The 19,933-nt window shown below is 32.5% G+C and overlaps 1 protein-coding gene across 1 annotated transcript; it reads left to right on the top strand.

The window, feature by feature from the left end:
• The first annotated feature begins 8,860 nt into the window (after positions 1–8,860).
• Positions 8,861–19,673, top strand: LOC127835528 (ficolin-2-like). Its single transcript, XM_052361965.1, has 5 exons — positions 8,861–8,897; positions 10,749–10,879; positions 16,598–16,694; positions 17,572–17,736; positions 18,784–19,673. The coding sequence occupies exons 1-5, from the start codon at positions 8,861–8,863 to the stop codon at positions 19,047–19,049; spliced, it is 696 nt and encodes a 231-aa protein (XP_052217925.1). The 3' UTR covers positions 19,050–19,673.
• Positions 19,674–19,933: the final 260 nt, after the last annotated feature.

The following is a 19,933-nucleotide window of genomic DNA, read 5'->3' as shown; positions in this document are numbered from 1 at the left end:
TGAATGTATTACTTTCTTCGGCAGTTCATAAAACGAATATTTGTATTGGTTTTATAGTTTAAGACCATGGTTAAATTGTGAACGAACCGAAGAGTCTCGATTTGTTTACAATCTGGTTCTTAAAATGTATGTAATTCATTGATGCATTATTTTTATAATATGGCATCGAGTCCCTTATATGTTATTACATTCGTGTTAATTGTTATTTATCGATTTGCTGATAAAGAAAACTGACTTGTCACGACTATTTTACATGCAATATTTTAGCGTTTAAAACTAAATTAACATAGTATTTGACGCTTTTATAATATATATATATATATATATATATATATATATATATATATATATATATATATATAATTTCATATATTTTTATTAAAACAAGTTGCATCAATCACTCAATTCAAATAAAAACATCATTAATATCAACCTAATCGGGAATAGCCCCACCAAAAACCAACATTAAGAACTATAACGTAAATAATGAAAATACTATTAGATTAAGAACATCAAAACATATTTCCAAACACGAAAGCAAAAGGCAAATGCACAAACAACGCTAACGACATACTGATAGTGTGTGTGCGCGCATAATTGTATTTCCTCGGTAAAATATTACATATACACATACAAGCATGCTATATACAGATCATTTTAATAACATATATTTGATGGGTACATAAATGAAGTTGTAAGTATGTATATCTTATCTGTAATATATTGCAAGTTAGAAAGTTAATTTAGTGCTGAATTGCATTGTGTAATATAAATTAATATTACATATCGTTACTATAAATAATAATAAAATAGCGTCGTGAGCGGGCCGTTATTCGTATCTAACGTGCCAATATAAATTATATCGATCCGCTATGCCGGGCCGATGTTTCATATCTGAAAAGAATCGGATCACGCGGCTTAAACTGAACAAAATGACGTTCACATTAAGTTTTAGCCGATGTGGATCAATAAAATTGATGCCACATTTCAACGAAAGAATCGAACATAATTATTATGACACGTAGCACAAATTTGGATAGTACTATTATCGACTGAAACTGAAACTCTGCTGTTTATTCGATTGATGCCTCTATCATGTCTGACAATGACACATATACCGTTTAATATCCAGGACAAACAGTTTAAAAATATTTCATTTTGGAGTCGTAATTCATGTTTAAAATCCGGATATCTTTAGGGCTGGAAAAAAATGGGTATGACAAATTTTGGGTACGAGTTTTTTTATTGAGGAAGATGGAGTACCTGTAAGTATACCGGGGTACCCAAAAGTATTATTTGAAAATCGGTGTACGGTGAAGTATACTTCCAAGTACCCAGGGTTCGGGGAAGTAGTACCCGTGGGGAACTTGTCCCATTCAGCCATAATGGTTCGATTCAAGTGAGGACAAGAATGTAAATGGTTTTCCCCATCTTCTATCAATTTATCTATATAACGAATAAGAGCCACTTTTAATTATTATTACCGTACATTTTCTATTTCATTGTGTAGATCAATAAATTGGTCTTCAAAGTTTCATTTACCGATGTTTGAAGTCGATCACTTTCATAAATGAAATTATATTCCCCTTGTGAATTGAGCTATATGATGAGAACTACACAGTTTTTCGTCTAATTTCCATAATAAATGTTTCAAGGAATAAATGGAAGACCGAATATGATTTGGTAATTTGTAAAAAACTTTGCCGCAGCTCACATCATTTCCAAACAATTATGATATTCTTAGATAATTGGCTAATAGATCAGCCTTTTCAGCACCGGTATGTAGGGATAAAAGTTCATGAAGTAAATTATCTTTAACCCACTAGGTTAGGATTAATCATAAACTCCGGGGTATTCGAATTTAGCATATTTTCCATAAGTTGTAATGCTTCAAATAGTTTCAGTTCATCTTCAGGTATGCCTCCAAATGAAACTTACGATACATATTCCTCTAGCTTTGTAGCCAAGACTGCAAAGTTAGCTAATGGAAGTTATGTAGCAGTTTTAAATTTATTTATCTTTTGATATAAAAGTACAGTTAAATGTACCCCAAGCCCCTTTGATTACTTTTTGAAACCAGCAATACCAGTATGTCTTGAAGTATTGATGGATTACATATCACTTATGCCAATCTTAACAATTACTACAAAATATTCCTTTTCGTAATTATTTAAAATGTTGATTACATTTTAGCAAATAATAACAATCCAATGTTTGTAAATCATTTGATACCGATCAATAAAATGTTATATACTAATTTAATCATTTTTAATCGATTTATTTTCAATAATAAAATTAATAATCACTGATTAATTATTTTATAATAATTAATCAACGAATATAACAATTACATGATGATGTTAAACATTACTATAATTTCAATATGAAAATAAGTAATTTTTATGCCCCCGGTAGGGTGGCATAATGCAGTTGAACTGTCCATCAGTCAGTTTGTCAGTATGTCAGTATGTGTGTATGTGTGTATGTCAGTCTGTCCGTCCGTCCGTCCGAAAAAAAACTTTAACGTTTGCCATAACTTTTGCATTATTGAAGATAGAAACTTGATATTTGGCATGCGTGTGTACCTTATGGAGCTGAACATTTTGAGTGGTGAAAGATAAAGGTCAAGGTCATCCTTCAAGGTCAAATGTCAAATATATGGCGTCTGTCCGTCCGAAAACTTTAACATTGGCCATAACTTTTTCAATATTAAAGATAGCAGCTTGATATTTTGCATTTATGTGTATCTCATGAAGCTGCACATTTTGAGTGGTGGAAGTTTAAGGTCAAGGTCATCCTTCAAAGTCAAAGGTCAAAAAAAATAATTCAGAGCGTCGTTCACAGAAGCTGCACATTTTGAGTGGTGGAAGTTCAAGGTCAAGGTCTTCCTTCAAGGTCAAGGTCATCCTTCAAAGTCAAAGGTCAATTATTTTTTTCAAAGCGGCGTTTTCATGAAGCTTCACATTTTGAGTGCAGGAAGTTCAAGGTCAAGGTCATCCTTCAAGGTCAATAGTCGAAACAATTATTTTTTTTTTCAAAGCGGCTTTCTCATGAAGCTGCACATTTTGAGTGGTGGAAGTTCAAGGTCAAGGTCATCCTTCAAGGTCAAAGGTAAAAAACAAATTTCAAAGCGGCGCAATAGGGGGCTTTGTGTTTATGATGAACACATCTTTTGTTTTTAAGTAAATTCATTCGTTGTTTACTGTTTCCTATATTTTAAGTAATCGTGATGCCACATCGTTTAAGCAATAAGTCATAGAACCGTTTGGTATACATTGTTTTAATAATTGTATGTAGTACTGCGTTGCTAACTAATAAAAATAGTCAAAGCGTTGATTTTAATTTTAATGGTTTATTAAAAAGTGTAAATGTATGAAATTGAAATGCAAACTTGTGTATGTTTTTTATTATGATAATTTTAGTTTAATGTTAACATTTGTGTTTTTTATTAATAAAGGTCAAGAAAAAATGTGGTGACCAGACTCCATCTGAATCTACAAAAACTTCGCAAAAATGTGAGTTATCGTCAGGATTTTCAGAAATGTGTCGTACAGATGGTATATTCATTTATAAGCAAGTATAATACATTCGGTAAATGTTTTGTGGTATTTTAGCTCTGTGCAATAAAACTATATATATATATATATATATATATATATATATATATATATATATATATATATATATATATATATATATATATATATATATATATATATATACAAAATTTTGCAGCGGCCGTTTTCAGTAACATCTAACCAATCAAGTTTCAAACAACGGTTCACAGATATTGATATATTAAGATATTGTTTTTCATCACACATGTACCAGCGTTATCTAATGGTACAGTATAAAGGTAATGCACATGTTCATTGAAAGGTGATTCCAACCGACTCTTTAACTGCGTAAACAAACACTACATAATTGACCTTCAAAGGATGCTATAGTCCTCATGAAACCAAATAGCAATTGTCAGACGTGAAAATTCCAATAGTCGAATACAACGACATATTTTACAAATAAACATTATAAATGAACTATTATTCAACGTTCCGAAATGTTTATATAATCGATCAGTATATCCCAACTAATTATCGTTATATCAACTCATTCACATTGAAAATATGTAAATATTTAATAAATACAAGTATTTGTCTCCAGTACAAAGGTACATATTTCCCTTATAGTTTTAAACATGTTAAACAATACAGACACACATGCATGTTGCAATAATTTGAAAGTAATTTATATTATACGTTTATATCGTGTCATTTAAGACGAAGAATTAATGAATAGATTATTTCGGAAATAATGAAGACCATATTGTGAAAACATACCAGTAGTGTTTAGTGCTTGAGACCCACGCCCTTTTCTGTTTATCCATTTGTACTTTTTACATATGCTAAATAAAATTAAGAAATTAACTAAAAAACAGAGATTTAGAACATACACATAACATAAACTATACTGAAAACGATTCCATATACAATATTGGTCCGCTGTAATAGCTACTAATATTATGTAACCCACACCATCTGTGACATAACCATATTGTTTATTCTTATGGTAGAAATTAAAGTACATATAGATTTAATAATAGGGAAATATTTTAATAATATGTTTGAGTAATTAATTTAATTAGTAACTGTTATAATTACTGATATGTAAGAAAATGTTGAAAGGTTATTTACATCAATATTTCTATCTTATACGTAAACAGAAGTTAAAAGTTTAAAGTGATCAAACTATTTGAGAGTTCATCTTGTAAAGTAGCTGTATATTGTGGGTATTTAGGAATTAACATAACAGATGTCTTTGGATGGGGAATGTAATGAAGTTTGAAAAATTGATTATGGAAGTATGGTTTCATTTCTCCAATGTAGTTCATTTATCGGGAACATATATTGATTTGTCTTTAGCCCTTGATTAACAATTCGGCTCGTACATAACAAGCCCCAATTCAGATATGGTATATAATGAAATTTAAATAATTGAAATATCCAATTTCCCAATGTACATAACAAATGTAAGTTCGGATTGAGTGTGTATCTTATGGGTATCGGGGTTCACGTAATCGATTATAGGAGTGTTAGGTTTCACACTACTAATGTGGTTTGTCCATAGAGAGCATCTGTTTGTATGATCAAGTATGCAAATGAAATGAGGTCTCCTGTTCCCAAAGTGATAATTGTATATTGCACTCTTCTGCTGTGACATGTGGTAGGTGTATAAGCGATCCATCCAATCAACAAGGGTTATTCGAAGGGGTGGGTTTAGAAAATCGGGGTAAGAGAACAGTTAACCAACCAAGAATAAGAAAGGAAATATCTAAATTTTATGTTCATGTATCTTGGAATAAAATGCTGTGCTTTGTGGTAAGAAAAATTCTAGGGTCCTAGTTTGACAATCGAGTAGAGCAGTCACGCTTCCTTGACGAGGCGGCCAATAGGCCGCCGCGCTGTAAAATTGTACTTCATGAATATTAGAAGCGTTGTGTTAAACATTATTTAACAGAAATAAATCTCAATGAAAATAGAAATGAACTTTGTTTGTTACTGTGTGTTATCCACGAACAATACATAATTACGTGACACATCCTTCATTGTTAACACACATTGAATGATTATTTCTGTTTGTGGTTGTGTAAATAAAAGTATTCAAATTATAATATGGCTAAACGTCTCAATGTAGGAATATGTTTGAAATCAAGTGCCATTAAAAGTATAAACGAAACTGTTCCGTTATAGTGTGCCCTCCGTTCGAGAACAAAAAGAACGGGAAAGTGGTTGGAGAATCTCTGCTTGAAGGTGCCACTAAGAATTTGACCTGCCACCCCGGATATAGTCCTCGAGACAGAAATAACGTTGTGAGCCAATGTAAAAATAGCCAATGGACGAAAATTACGGAGTGTGCTATAGGTATCATTTGTGAATGTTAGATTTTTAATTTTATGAAAGTGAATTTTTGATTTGAATTTCCTTCACCATGACCAAGTAAATTTCCACTATTTGATGAAAAGGTCCGATCATAATCTTCTAAAAGCATTTGCAACTTAAATATTATATCGTTACGCAAATTATTAAACCTTTGCATTCATTTAAGTAAATACCGATTTTAACAGGAACAAAAGAACCCGTTTTGGGGTTGAGTAAATGCGCAAAGCGTTGTTTATTACGAAACTAGAAACTGCTTGAGACAAATATAGCATCAGCCTATTCCTTGTGTACTTAGTTCACACAAGCCTATAAAAGTGTTCTTACAAAATAGTGAAAACATTTAAATTATATATCAAATGCCGATGCTCTGTTCCTTACATTAGCCTAAGCACTTTATGCAGCTTACATGGTCATTTTACTATTGGTTAAATTGTCTGTGTCTTTATGATCAACTATTCATTTCTAAAATATTTCAACGCACATTCCAATTAAGGCACAGTTCTAGATAATTGCCCTCTGTTGATTTTTTTTATTCGCTGTCTTTCGAAATTGTTCCTTTGTAGTGTGCCCTACTTTTGAGAACATCAACAACGGGAAAGTTGGAGGAGACACTCTGTTCGAAGGTGCAACTAGAAATTTGACTTGCAATCCCGGATACGTTCCCCGAGACAGCAATGCTGTATTGAGTCTTTGTCAAAATGGCCAATGGACAAAAATACCGGAATGTATTAAAGGTATCACTTATAAAATTAAATGTTTTTTGTACAGTTGGTATTGCTTGATTTTAATTTCCATCACCATGTCAAAGTATTACCACCAGTTGTCGAAAAGGCAAGATCGTAATTTTGTTAGAGCATTTACATTTTGAAAATAATTATGTACTCATATATTCAACCTTTACAATTATTTTAATTAAAACAACGACCTTGACAGGAACAAAAGCTACCGTTTTGCGCTATGCTTACATTCATTTTGCAACTAGGAACTGCTAAAGACAAAAATCGAATCATGTGAATCCATCTGAACTTAAAATGTATTTACTAAACAGACAAGAAGTTTACTTTCAAACAAACTGTTAGATCATGTAGATTAGATATCAACCTGAAATGCTTACAATACTAGTCCGTTTTAATAGTTTAACGATGCTCTGTTTTCAACACAAGCCCCCAGCAGTCGGCTAATATGGTCACATTTAATTATTATTACCGTACATTTTCTATTTAATTGTGTAGATCAATAAATTGGTCTTCAAAGTTTCATTTACCGATGTTTGAAGTCGATCACTTTCTTAAATGAAATTATATTCCCCTTGTGAATTGAGCTATTTGATGAGAACTACACTGTTTTTCGTCTAATTTCCTTAATAAATGTTTCTAGGAATAAATAGAAGACCGAATATGATTTGGTAATTTGTAAAAACTTTGCCGCAGTGTGCTATAGGTATCATTTGTGAATGTTAGATTTTTAATTTTATGAAAGTGAATTTTTGATTAGAATTTCCTTCACCATGACCAAGTAAATTTCCACTATTTGATGAAAAGGTCCGATCATAATCTTCTAAAAGCATTTGCAGCTTATTAAACCTTTACATTCATTTAAGTAAACACCGATTTTGACAGGAACAAAAGATACCCGTTTTGGGGTTGAGTAAATGCGCAACGCGTTGTTTATTACGAAACTAGACACTGCTTGAGACAAATATCGCATCAGCCTATTCCTTGTGTACTTAGTTCACACACGCCTATAAAAGTGTTCTTACAAAGTAGTGAAAACATTTTAATTATATATCAAATGCCGATGCTCTGTTCCCTACATTAGCCTAAGCACTTTATGCAGCTTACATGGTCATTTTACTATTGGTTAAATTGTCTGTGTCTTTATGATCAACTATTCATTTCTAAAATATTTCAACGCACATTCCAATTAAGGCACAGTTCTAGATAATTGCCCTCTTTTGATTTTTTTTATTCGCTGTCTTTCGAAATTGTTCCTTTGTAGTGTGCCCTACTTTTGAGAACATCAACAACGGGAAAGTTGAAGGAGACACTCTGTTCGAAGGTGCAACTAGAAATTTGACTTGCAATCCCGGATACAGTCCCCGAGACAGCAATGCTGTATTGAGTCTTTGTCAAAATGGCCAATGGACACAAATTACGGAATGTGTTAAAGGTATCACTTATAAAATTAAATGTTTTTTGTACAGTTGGTATTGTTTGATTTTAATTTCCATCACCATGTCAAAGTATAACCACCAGTTGTCGAAAAGGCCAGATCGTAATTTTGTTAGAGCATTTACATTTGGAATATAATATATGTACTCATATATTCAACCTTTACCATTATTTTAATTAAAACAACGACCTTGACAGGAACAAAAGCTACCGTTTTGCGCTATGCTTACATTTATTTTGCAACTAGGAACTGGTGAAGACAAATATCGAATCATGTGAATCCATCTGAACTTAAAATGTATTTACTAAACAGACAAGAGGTTTACTTTCAAACAAAGTGTTAGATCATGTAGATTAGATATCAACCTGAAATGCTTACAATACTAGTCCGTTTTCATAGTTTAACGATGCTCTGTTTTCAACACAAGCCCCCAGCAGTCGGCTAATATGGTCAGTTTTACTCTTTGCTAAATTATCCGTGTTGTTGATACAAATTATTCAATGTAAAAATATGACAACGCATCGTGTCAATTATAGCACAGTTGTGAGACTATTTCCCCTCTTTTAAAACACAAGTGTTGTATATATGCTGTCTTTGGAAACTGTTCATTTTGTAGACTGCCCTCCTTTTGAGAACAACAGCAAAGGGAACGTTACAGGAGACTCTCTGTTTGAAGGTGCAACTATAAATTTGACTTGCGAGACAGGATACAGTCCTCGAGACATCAATGTCGTAGTCAGCCGATTGTCAAAATGGTCCAATGGACGAACATAACGGAATGTGTTCCAGGTATCATTAATGCACGTTAAATATGTGTTCGTAAAGTAGTCAATGTTTGATTTTAATTTTCATGACCATTGCCAATTATATTTCCACCAGTTGTCGAAAAGGTCATATCATAATTTTGTAAAAGCATTTACAACTTAAAAAGTATATCTTAACTCAACAAATTACAACTACATTCCTGAAATTAAAATACCGACTTTTACAGCAACAAAAGCTACCGTTTTGGGATTGATTAAATGCGCTAGGAGTAAATTTAATTTGCAACCAGAACTTGCTGGAGACAAATATCGCTTTAGTTTTGCTTATTACATATATCAAATAAGGCTAAGAAATTAGCTTCACAACAAAAAGTTATACATATACATTATATGAAAAAGAATGGGAATTAATAACATTAATTCTTGCCCGCTTTACTTGCTTACCGATCTCTAGCCCCGGCAGCCCATATATCGTAAATGGTCATTTTACTCTTTATTAAAGTACCAGTGCTTTTATGATAAAAAGTATTCCATTTTTAGCTCATCTATTTCTTGAAAAAAAAAATTATGAGCTATTGTCATCACCTTGGCGTCGGCGTCTGCGTCGGCGTCAGCGTCAGGCGTCCGGTTAAGTTTTGTGTTTAGGTCCACTTTTCTCATAAAGTATCAAAGCTATTGCATTCAAACTTGGTACACTTACTTACTATCATGAGGGGACTGTGCAGGCAAAGTTAGATCACTCTGGCGTGCATTTTGACAGAAAAATGTGCCCTTTTTATACTTAGAAAATTGAAAATTTGGTTAAGTTTTGTGCTTAGGTCCACTTTATTCCTAAAGTATCAAAGCTATTGCTACTTGCGACATACTGTGTAGGCAACGTTATGTACCTCTGACTGGCATGTTGACAGAATTATGGCTCCTTTATACTTAGAAAATTGAAAATTTGGATAAGTTTTGTGTTTTGGGCCGCTTTATTCCTAAAGTATCATAGCTATTGCTTTCAGACTTGGAACACTCACAAACTATCATAAGGGCACTGTACGGAACAAGTTGCATAAATCTGGTTGTCATTTTGACGGAATTATGGCCATTTTTTTACTTAGAAACTTTGAATATATGGTTAAAGTTTGTGTACATCCACTTTATTTCCAAAGTATCAAGGCTATTGCTTTCAAACTTCAAATACTTTCATACTATAATGAGGGTACTGTCAAGTTGAATTGTACCTTGACCTTTGAATGACATTAACTCTCAAGGTCAAATAATTAAATTTTGCAAAAATTGCCATGATTTCGTTATTTATGATCAGATTTGATTGACTACTTTTACAAAAACATCTCTTACATGACATACTACAATAGACTCCACCCAAACCATCCCCTCCCCCATTTTTTTTATTTTTTTAATTTTGTTTTTGCATTATTATTTCTTATTTTTGGAAGATAATGTAATAAATGACCACACCCCCACACTATACACCCCTCTCCACCCCACCCATCCATCTTTTTTATTGAAGTATTCCCTTCACGTTTAAAAAGAAAAATAGATGAACGGTCTGCACCCACAAGGCGATGCTCTTGTATAAATATTGCAACAAACGTATCAATTATGACATAGATGTTTTATCATGTTTGTATTAATCATTAACTAATCAAAAGGTATTAATCTTACATTACAACAATTGTTATTGCAAATATAAATGCCAATTGTATAAAGACATATGCTAGATCAAATTAACTTGTGCTATACTTTGGTATTACAATGCAATATGGTCATGTTGATGAAGTGCTAGTAAGCTGTCTTTTATAGATTTAAGAATAACATTTTGAATACAATGAATACAATATAATGTTATATGTTTGTTGTTGTTGCTCAGTGAAAGACTGCACCGAGCTACTAAACAGAGATTCCACAAAGCTAAGCGGTGTGCACACCATCATCACCCCTGTCACTCACACCAAGGTACAGGTGCTCTGCGACATGGAGATGGATGGGGGAGGCTGGACGGTAGTATCATTCTTATCTAAAATACAATATCACCATGTTATTCATTTCACACCAAGATACGGCTGTAATGTGACGTGGAGATTTATGAAGAAAGATCGTCGACTTGTTTCATACATACAATACTTTCGATTCACGAACGATCGTAATAGTGCAGTGGCTAATTTTATGTTATATCTTCATGGCATTTTGTTGCCTTGTTGGGTTCAACATGCACAAAATCCATGTTTTTCATATGTAGCGATTTTCATATGTGATGTCAATTGTCAACCCGACCGCACTACTTTAAAAAACAATACCTTACATGTATGGAAAGATAACTTTGTTTGTAAAACATAACATGTTTAGAAATCTTGACGATTCAACTAAACATATTCACCTATAAAATCACACAAGGAGTGTTTACTGGTAGGGGGATGAAGCAGGCATTGATATTATGAAAAAAGTCAACTCAATCAACAACATCTATTTTCGTTTTGTCATGTCGGCGTGTTGGCGACCTGCAAAAGCGCAAACGCTCAAAAAAGACATAGTGAGAGAGCCAGTCGTCCACTACACGTGCGTTGTAGTCACAAGGTCAAAACAGATGCATGTACATTCCTTTGCCCATTATTTTGCGCTGTTGACCTTCGAATATTTTGTTACAGCAATTTTTTATAACGACAAAACGTACGCCGATAAAAGTCATTAAGTATTTAATGTTCTTAAGTTATAGCTTGTTGGCACAAACTTCACGAAAGACTCCATATATCTGTATTTAGTATTGGCCAACTCACACAAAATCGAACCCTTTAACTGTAGGTTTGATTAATCTTTACATTCACAATAATCACATGAATTTCTGCAACTTGCAATTTTCAAAATTTTAGGATTTTAAAGCCAATGGCGGAATGTTGGGGCATCTGTGTCCTCAGCTCACATGTGCATATGATGAAAAGTATATTCGCACATACATATAACAGTAATCAATTGAATTGCTGCTATTAATAATTGTATAAGGCTTAAATTAGGCTTAAATTTAGTTTGATAAACACTCAATAATTTGTGTTCAAACAATGTGTTATGCTGTGGTATATGTATAACCTTATTTTCGGAAGAATTGGGATTGATTCAAAAATGTCAGTCATTTGTCCCTCAGTCGTATTTTGATGCCACGCGAAACTTATTATTGCTTCTTTATTTATGAATTGTTTCAAATCATTGGCACACGTGTGATCTTATGCCCCTGCATGTTTAATTATGTTATTTTGTTTACAAAAGGGGGATATTGGGCTTTTAAAAGGGACATTGTTTAGCTCGTGTCTCGTGCCGTACTTAAAAATATACTGCTCTTAAAAGAAATAAAACCTGTACAAACATTTTGACCAGCATGGTAACTGGTTTTAGTTTTGAATTTTTATTCTTTGCAAATTGTATCTATTTAATTTTGGCCGTCTAGCAGCTGTAACGTTGTTGTGTATTAAACATAATCTATTGATTTAAGGTCTACTAACACTACATAGAAGAGCGATAGTTTCATTTACGTTTTGATTAGAACGCTGTGTATCTCTTCCAATACAATCTATTTTAATCAAGAATACATAATTGTAGTTTCTTTAAAAACCAATTATTTTGTTCCCAAAATACAATGTTTCTTTAAAATTTGGTAAATTATTGAAATTAAAACGACCGTCTATCTACAATAACTATATCAAACTGGTTTGACAAAGGTAAAGAGGTCTAAATGAGTGCAAATGGATACAAATAAAAACTGTTGTCATGTGGTACCATATGTCTTATCGGGAGTAGATAATATGATCAATACTTATATACGCTTGTTCAGTGTTCTATACCTATTCTATTTTGACTTTTCAAAGATGAAGTTTCAATTTGTTACATGAGTACCTTTCATGTCTTGAGATTTAATTATGGTCATCGGTTATATTGCTCAGTTGATAACGGCATAAAATAATCGAATCGATTTTACAGTTTTAGTGTCGTAGTTGGAAGAGCAATATTTAAAAGTGTTACAAGTTTTTACAGTTGCAATTGAGAATATTAATTATTTTATACATCCAGACTGAAACATAGCGTATGAGATTTACCTCAGGTTAACAAAAACACATGTTTTATAGTTGTGTAGTGTTGGCTTTTTACGATCAACAATAGATGACGAGGTGTATCTGACAATGGTTGTTCTTTCATCGTGCTCTAGGTAGCATACTCAACCTTCAGTTGCTAATTTTAATTTAATCGAAATATATTCTCTTCTAGCGAAGTTTTATTTGAATTGTGATGTTATAGTTTAACAATGATTTACACTCGATTGTTTTATTAAACTATTTTGGCCCAAATTGAGCTTTGGTTGACATTAAACCTGTTTTTAATCCCAAATGCTATGATGTGTATTAACTCTAAGGTGTTGAGTTCAGTCTGTTGCAGTTATTTGTTTTTCCTTTGTAATTTTATAAATGTATGCCTTTTGGTAAGCTGCCTATAATCATGTACGTTCTTGTAATAATAATAATGATCTCCTGATCATGAAGATGATGCTTCACTATCATGTACGTTCTTGTAATGATAATAATGATCTCCTGATCATGAAGATGATGCTTCACTATTATGTACGTTCTTGTAATGATAATAATGATCTCCTGATAATGAAGATGATGCTTCACTATCATGTATATTCTTGTAATGATAATAATGATCTCCTGATAATGAAGATGATGCTTCACTATCATGTACGTTCTTGTAATGATAATAATGATCTCTTGATAATGAAGATGATGCTTCACTATCATGTATGTTCTTGTAATGATAATAATGATCTCCTGATAATGAAGATGATGCTTCACTATCATGTATGTTCTTGTAATGATAATAATGATCTCCTGATAATGAAGATGATGCTTCACTATCATGTATATTCTTGTAATGATAATAATGATCTCCTGATCATGAAGATGATGCTTCACTATTATGTACGTTCTTGTAATGATAATAATGATCTCCTGATCATGAAGATGATGCTTCACTATCATGTACTTTCTTGTAATGATAATAATGATCTCCTGATAATGAAGATGATGCTTCACTATCATGTACGTTCTTGTAATGATAATAATGATCTCCTGATAATGAAGATGATGCTTCACTATCATGTACGTTCTTGTAATGATAATAATGATCTCCTGATCATGAAGATGATGCTTCACTATCATGTACGTTCTTGTAATGATAATAATGATCTCCTGATCATGAAGATGATGCTTCACTATCATGTACGCTCTTGTAATGATAATAATGATCTCCTGATAATGAAGATAATGCTTCACTATCATGTACGTTCTTGTAATGATAATAATGATCTCCTGATCATGAAGATGATGCTTCACTATCATGTATATTCTTGTAATGATAATAATGATCTCCTGATCATGAAGATGATGCTTCACTATCATGTACGTTCTTGTAATGATAATAATGATCTCCTGATAATGAAGATAATGCTTCACTATCATGTATATTCTTGTAATGATAATAATGATCTCCTGATAATGAAGATGATGCTTCACTATCATGTACGTTCTTGTAATGATAATAATGATCTCCTGATAATGAAGATGATGCTTCACTATCATGTACGTTCTTGTAATGATAATAATGATCTCCTGATAATGAAGATAATGCTTCACTATCATGTATATTCTTGTAATGATAATAATGATCTCCTGATAATGAAGATGATGCTTCACTATCATGTATATTCTTGTAATGATAATAATGATCTCCTGATAATGAAGATAATGCTTCACTATCATGTATATTCTTGTAATGATAATAATGATCTCCTGATAATGAAGATGATGCTTCACTATCATGTACGTTCTTGTAATGATAATAATGATCTCCTGATAATGAAGATGATGCTTCACTTAACATATTAATGAAATTATGACCCTTTTGGCAAAATAAGGATGTTAAGCATTGCATTTGTCGTACTTATGTGCGTTCCGAAGCTTGTATTTTGAACGCCGTTTTAACTCAAAAAGGGATCTCGCCTAAACTTTCACAGTTAAATGACCTTAATGGTTAAATGACCCTTAAGAAAGAAACTTCGGATGCGACGAGTTTTAGCAGAATTAAGGTCCTGTGTATGCGTTTCAACATTATCATATTTAGCCTCTTGAAGATTGTGTGTTTAAGTTGTCTGTAACAACTGTGTGTATCTCGCTCACAATTTCACCGGTGGATAACATTTATGAGCTGATGACTGTGAAGGAATTTCGTTTGCAACGTAGTTTTGCATATTGATGTCCCTTTGTATGTTTTCTACTCAAGAATATATATTCCTAATTTTTTCAACGTTTTTTTAACTCCACGGTTGATCTCGCTATTACTCTCAAAGTTGAATAACGTGTATGTGTAGACAAAAAGTAATTGTGGCTGCAATTTAAGAATGGGGATGGATTCACAAAGTTCGGTACATTAGTCTCTCAGTCGTATTTTGGTGTCACGCTTTACTGGAAAAGTATTGTTTCTTTATCGATGTATTCTTTCCTATTATTGACAAACGTGTGATATTGGTGTGATATTATGCACACTCATATTTCAAATATGTTATTTTGTTTAAACAAGGGAGATGTGGGCTTAAAAAAGAAAATTGTTGAGCTCGTGTCTAGAGGTTAATCTCGATATAAATAAATATATATATATATATATATATATATATATATATATATATATATATATATATATATATATATATATATATATATATATATATATATTAATATTTACAGTAGAAAAAAACATCGTTTCATGTAACTTCATTGAGTGCCTTTTACACTGAAATTCACGACGCTCTTTGATGCTTTGCATGAATACTTATCTTGTTTATTCAATGGCATGCACTTAAATAACACGATCTCTGAACAAGACAGTTTAAGGTTCAGCTCCTTTTAGAATGAAGTATGACGAGTAATGCATCGATATTTTGCTAGTGACAAAACTGAATGCTCGAAGTATCCAAATATTTTGATCATAATAAATTTACGGACGTAAATCAAGCGCACAACCTCTTTTTGAGATGCATTAATAAATGAGCCGAAGCAACTTCCGAGTTGGCGCACGGGCCCGGATGTTTTCAAATTTCATGGATAATTTTACAGAGTGATTAGGTTATGTATGTTTTTTCAACATAGTTCGCATTATTTTTAAAATTGGGCGATGTAGGGCAAATCAATGAAAATGAATTCAACCAAAAATGTACAGCAACATACATTCTCAACCCATTTACAAACGTGAGAACCTTTATTAGTTGTGGCACGATAATTAGCATTAGCTCATTTATCAATGCATCTCAAAAAGAGGCGGCGCGCGTGATCAACGGCCGTGAAAGTACAATAATTCACGTGTGTATGGTCAACCTTTTAACTTCAAGATAGACCATTAAGGCGGATATAAACACGGATATACGATGTCTAAATTATTAAAAATTGAAATATTCAATGATGAAGTCATAATCAATAATAAAGCGAAAGTGGAAATTAAAGGTTGTTTGTTAAGTGATATTGATTTTAGGAAAAAATCAGTGCATATACATGTTGTGGATATAATCACTTTACCATGTCATTATTCTATAATTGAGGGAGTGTTCATTGCAACCTGCCGTATTTATTCATGTTTTCCATTCTTTTTTAGTATATGGTTTTCATTCCCGATTTGGGTCTTTTGTAGGTCTTTCAAAAGCGGTTCAATGGCAGTGAAGATTTTTATCGGAACTTTAGTGACTATGAAGAGGGCTTCGGAACTGTTTACGCAGAACACTGGCTGGGTGAGTTTATTCCACTATTTGTTATCTAAAAGAATTAACAAAAATATTTAAAAATATTTCATCAACATGACGCTCATAATAAGCCTTAAGTATATCCCGTATTGCATTTTTGTTTTCAAAAAAACAAAATGATACACCAACATTTGTTCAGGAATAAAATTTAAATATGTAAGATTGGCTTTGCAAAATAAGTTCTGATATACAAAATGTAATTTGTGTCAACATTTTGATGATGTTTTGAAAGTGTATTTGTTTCTTCATATATATGCAATACAATACACAATGGACACATCTTGCATATCATATTAAACATTCAACAACAGACGCATGATTGACGTTAATTTTTACCTGAGTTAAATGTACACAAGTAATTATTTTCACTGAGGACTTTGGGGTCATTTATAATTTTCTTGGAAGATATAGAGATTTACTTATGAGCGTCACAATCGTATTTGAAGCTCTGAAATATAAATTTAATGATAGCTACCGTTTTTACATGTATTGTGCAGACCATTGATCTCATCCTAAAATAACGATAAAGGTATTTTGTTAAAACGATTTTGAAGACATGTGTTTGAGCTACATAATCAATATTTCTTTAAATATGCAAAACAATAAACAATCATACCTTTAAAATTTGGCTAGACTTCAAAATGGAGCTTAAGAGAATGTATCGAAAATTGATACGACAAGTAACGGACAATTACGAAGGACCTCCTTTACCAAAATCGTTCTGCTTTAAACACTTTTATATAAGGAAATATAATTACTTTATTGTTCGGTGATTTGCGTTAACATTTACAAATAAAAGTTCAATAAGTAATGTCCGGTTTAAATTATGATCCTATCAATAGGTTTGCAATGCTCTCAATTCTAGGTCTTAAATACATTTACGAGATGACATCGCATGGTTCCTACCAACTCCGTGTGGACATTGTACGTTCGAACGGAAGCAGTGGATACGATGTGTACGGGGGCTTTAGTCTTCAGCCTGGGACGAACTACACACTGAACGTTGGGTCGCGTATAACGTCAAATGGTCGTAAGTGATTTAATCGTTTGAATAATTCTTGTTTTAAAGACTTTGTCTTACCCAGCACTCACCTACTTAATATAAAATAATATTTCTTGCAAAATTTCAAGAATTGGTACAATTGCATAATAAAATTGGAATAAGAAACTTTTAATTTAATACTGTGACTTATATTAAAGAAGATTAAATAAAGCTGCGGGATTTGTTTTATTGACAATGAAGTACTGTATTTTGATATTGACCTAAATGAAACATTCTGAAGTAGCAATGTGGTTCTCGTTCTCGACAATTGGTCTTATTAAGATTTACTTTTGTTCCAAGTCATATCAACCTGATTCAATGCTAGGTCTAGATAATATATATCGCAAACATTTCCGGAAAGAGCGAAAGCTAAACATACGGCAATTATTCCGTTCAAGTTCAAACTCGCACACAATGTACCGCTTGAAAGACAATGCTCGAGCAACATGGCGCATATATCTGTTGCACCCATAGTTACCGTCCTTCTAAACGAATAACGAAACATGTCTGGTCAATCGTAATGAGAAACACAATACAAAGTATATATAAACATATCGATCGGTTTAGACATTAAAACCGTAATGTAACAAAGATACTTCCTTTATTTACTACAGAACTTAATTTAAAACGGTACATTGTATATTTAAATAAGACAATTAAATGGTATAATAAGATGTGTACAGCATTATTAGGTAGTATAGTGTATTGTTCAAATTGGTTTATATCTTAAGGAAAACCGAATATTGTTTGTAAACACTATGGTTTCTAAATACACTCGTGTTTCACATGTATATCAATCCGATTATCTTAACATAAATTAAATCATACCTAGATTATATCACACATTATATATATATGTTTATATGTTTTTTTTTAATTAAGCGCGCTCGATAGCAAATACATCGTTAAACAGATACTTGTTTAATTGAATAAACTATATACACTCACGAAACACTATGCAACAGTTACAAATTAGATTCACATAATTATATGTTTGATATATTTACATTTGTGTCGTTTTGTTTTATCATACAGTTCTCAACACAACCCTCTCATTTAGTGATGGAAGCTCTTCAGGGAAACCGGTCGGAAATGCCTTCACTACGTATGATCATGACGTTGACCGTTATCCGGACAACTGTGCAGTAAAGGATCAAGGGGGCTGGTGGTACAATCACTGCAATGACTACATCAATCTGAATGGACTTTACCGACCAGGACAAATAAGTGGACGGGGCATGAATTATGACTCTGACTACGGTCTTGCTGCCAGCACCATGATGTTTAAAAGCGTGTCATAACAATGCATATTTGAACATATTTGAATATTTTACACCACCTAATACACCTTCTCAATACGACCACAAATTGTGCGCAATGATCTTAATGTCACAAACTATAAATATATGATGCAATGTCTCTTTTTTAAATAAAGACAATAATTATGTAGCTAATACTCGTTTTGGTTTCATGTCGTAATGCACTGATTGTAATGGTTCTTGTGTTCTGAATTGTATATAACATTTTAGTAGATAAATAGTAAGGAAATATAATTGCATTATCCTTGAATGCTAATCAATTCAATTGCAATGCTATAAAGCTAACAGGTATGTAAACTTCAATAGTAAATGAATACTTCTCGAAGAAGTGTGAAGTTTGGAACTCCTTAACACCAGTTTAAACCCTCAGTGCTTTTGTATTGACCGTTCCAAGGCATTGACCCCGGAGTTGTTTATGGTATTTGTGCTCCTGTAATGATATGCGTGTCTTGTCTTGTACATGTGTTTTTTATCTCACTGTCTTGCAACTGATTCCTCGCCATATATATACAACATTGTATAATATAAGTTTTCTCTCTCTGTCTGTGCAGCTGTATTTTCATTCTATGTGTATAGCACCTGGCAATAAAGTTATTAACACGCTCATACCAATTTGTGCTGTCTTCAAGATGTCATTATCTCGGCTTTTATAACACTGACTTCATTAAATTAAACATTTTTGCAAAGTTAAACGTATATAAAACTTTATTCAAGACAGCCTATATATCCTATTGCTACAATATTAGAACATAAGAATACGGTTATACGTGCGTTTGTACAAGGATCTATTAAATATTGAAAGATACATTTGTAGATTCCGAAAATCCAGTTTAAAAGTAAATTATCGTACCTGAGTAGCCCCGTTT

Source organism: Dreissena polymorpha, chromosome 6 (assembly GCF_020536995.1).
Source record: "Dreissena polymorpha isolate Duluth1 chromosome 6, UMN_Dpol_1.0, whole genome shotgun sequence".
NCBI lineage: Eukaryota > Metazoa > Mollusca > Bivalvia > Myida > Dreissenidae > Dreissena > Dreissena polymorpha.
Note: the sequence above shows the minus strand (reverse complement) of the source record. Positions and strands in the feature narration are given on the sequence as shown.

What these genes read in the sequence shown, in the direction of transcription:
- LOC127835528 (XM_052361965.1), top strand. Translation starts at nt 8,861, where the DNA reads ATGGTCCAATGGACGAACATAACGGAATGTGTTCCAG. An exon ending in CATAACGGAATGTGTTCCAG is followed by an intron (nt 8,898 to 10,748) that starts GTATCATTAATG and finishes GTTGTTGCTCAG; the next exon opens with TGAAAGACTGCACCGAGCTA. An exon ending in TTACGCAGAACACTGGCTGG is followed by an intron (nt 16,695 to 17,571) that starts GTGAGTTTATTC and finishes TCTCAATTCTAG; the next exon opens with GTCTTAAATACATTTACGAG.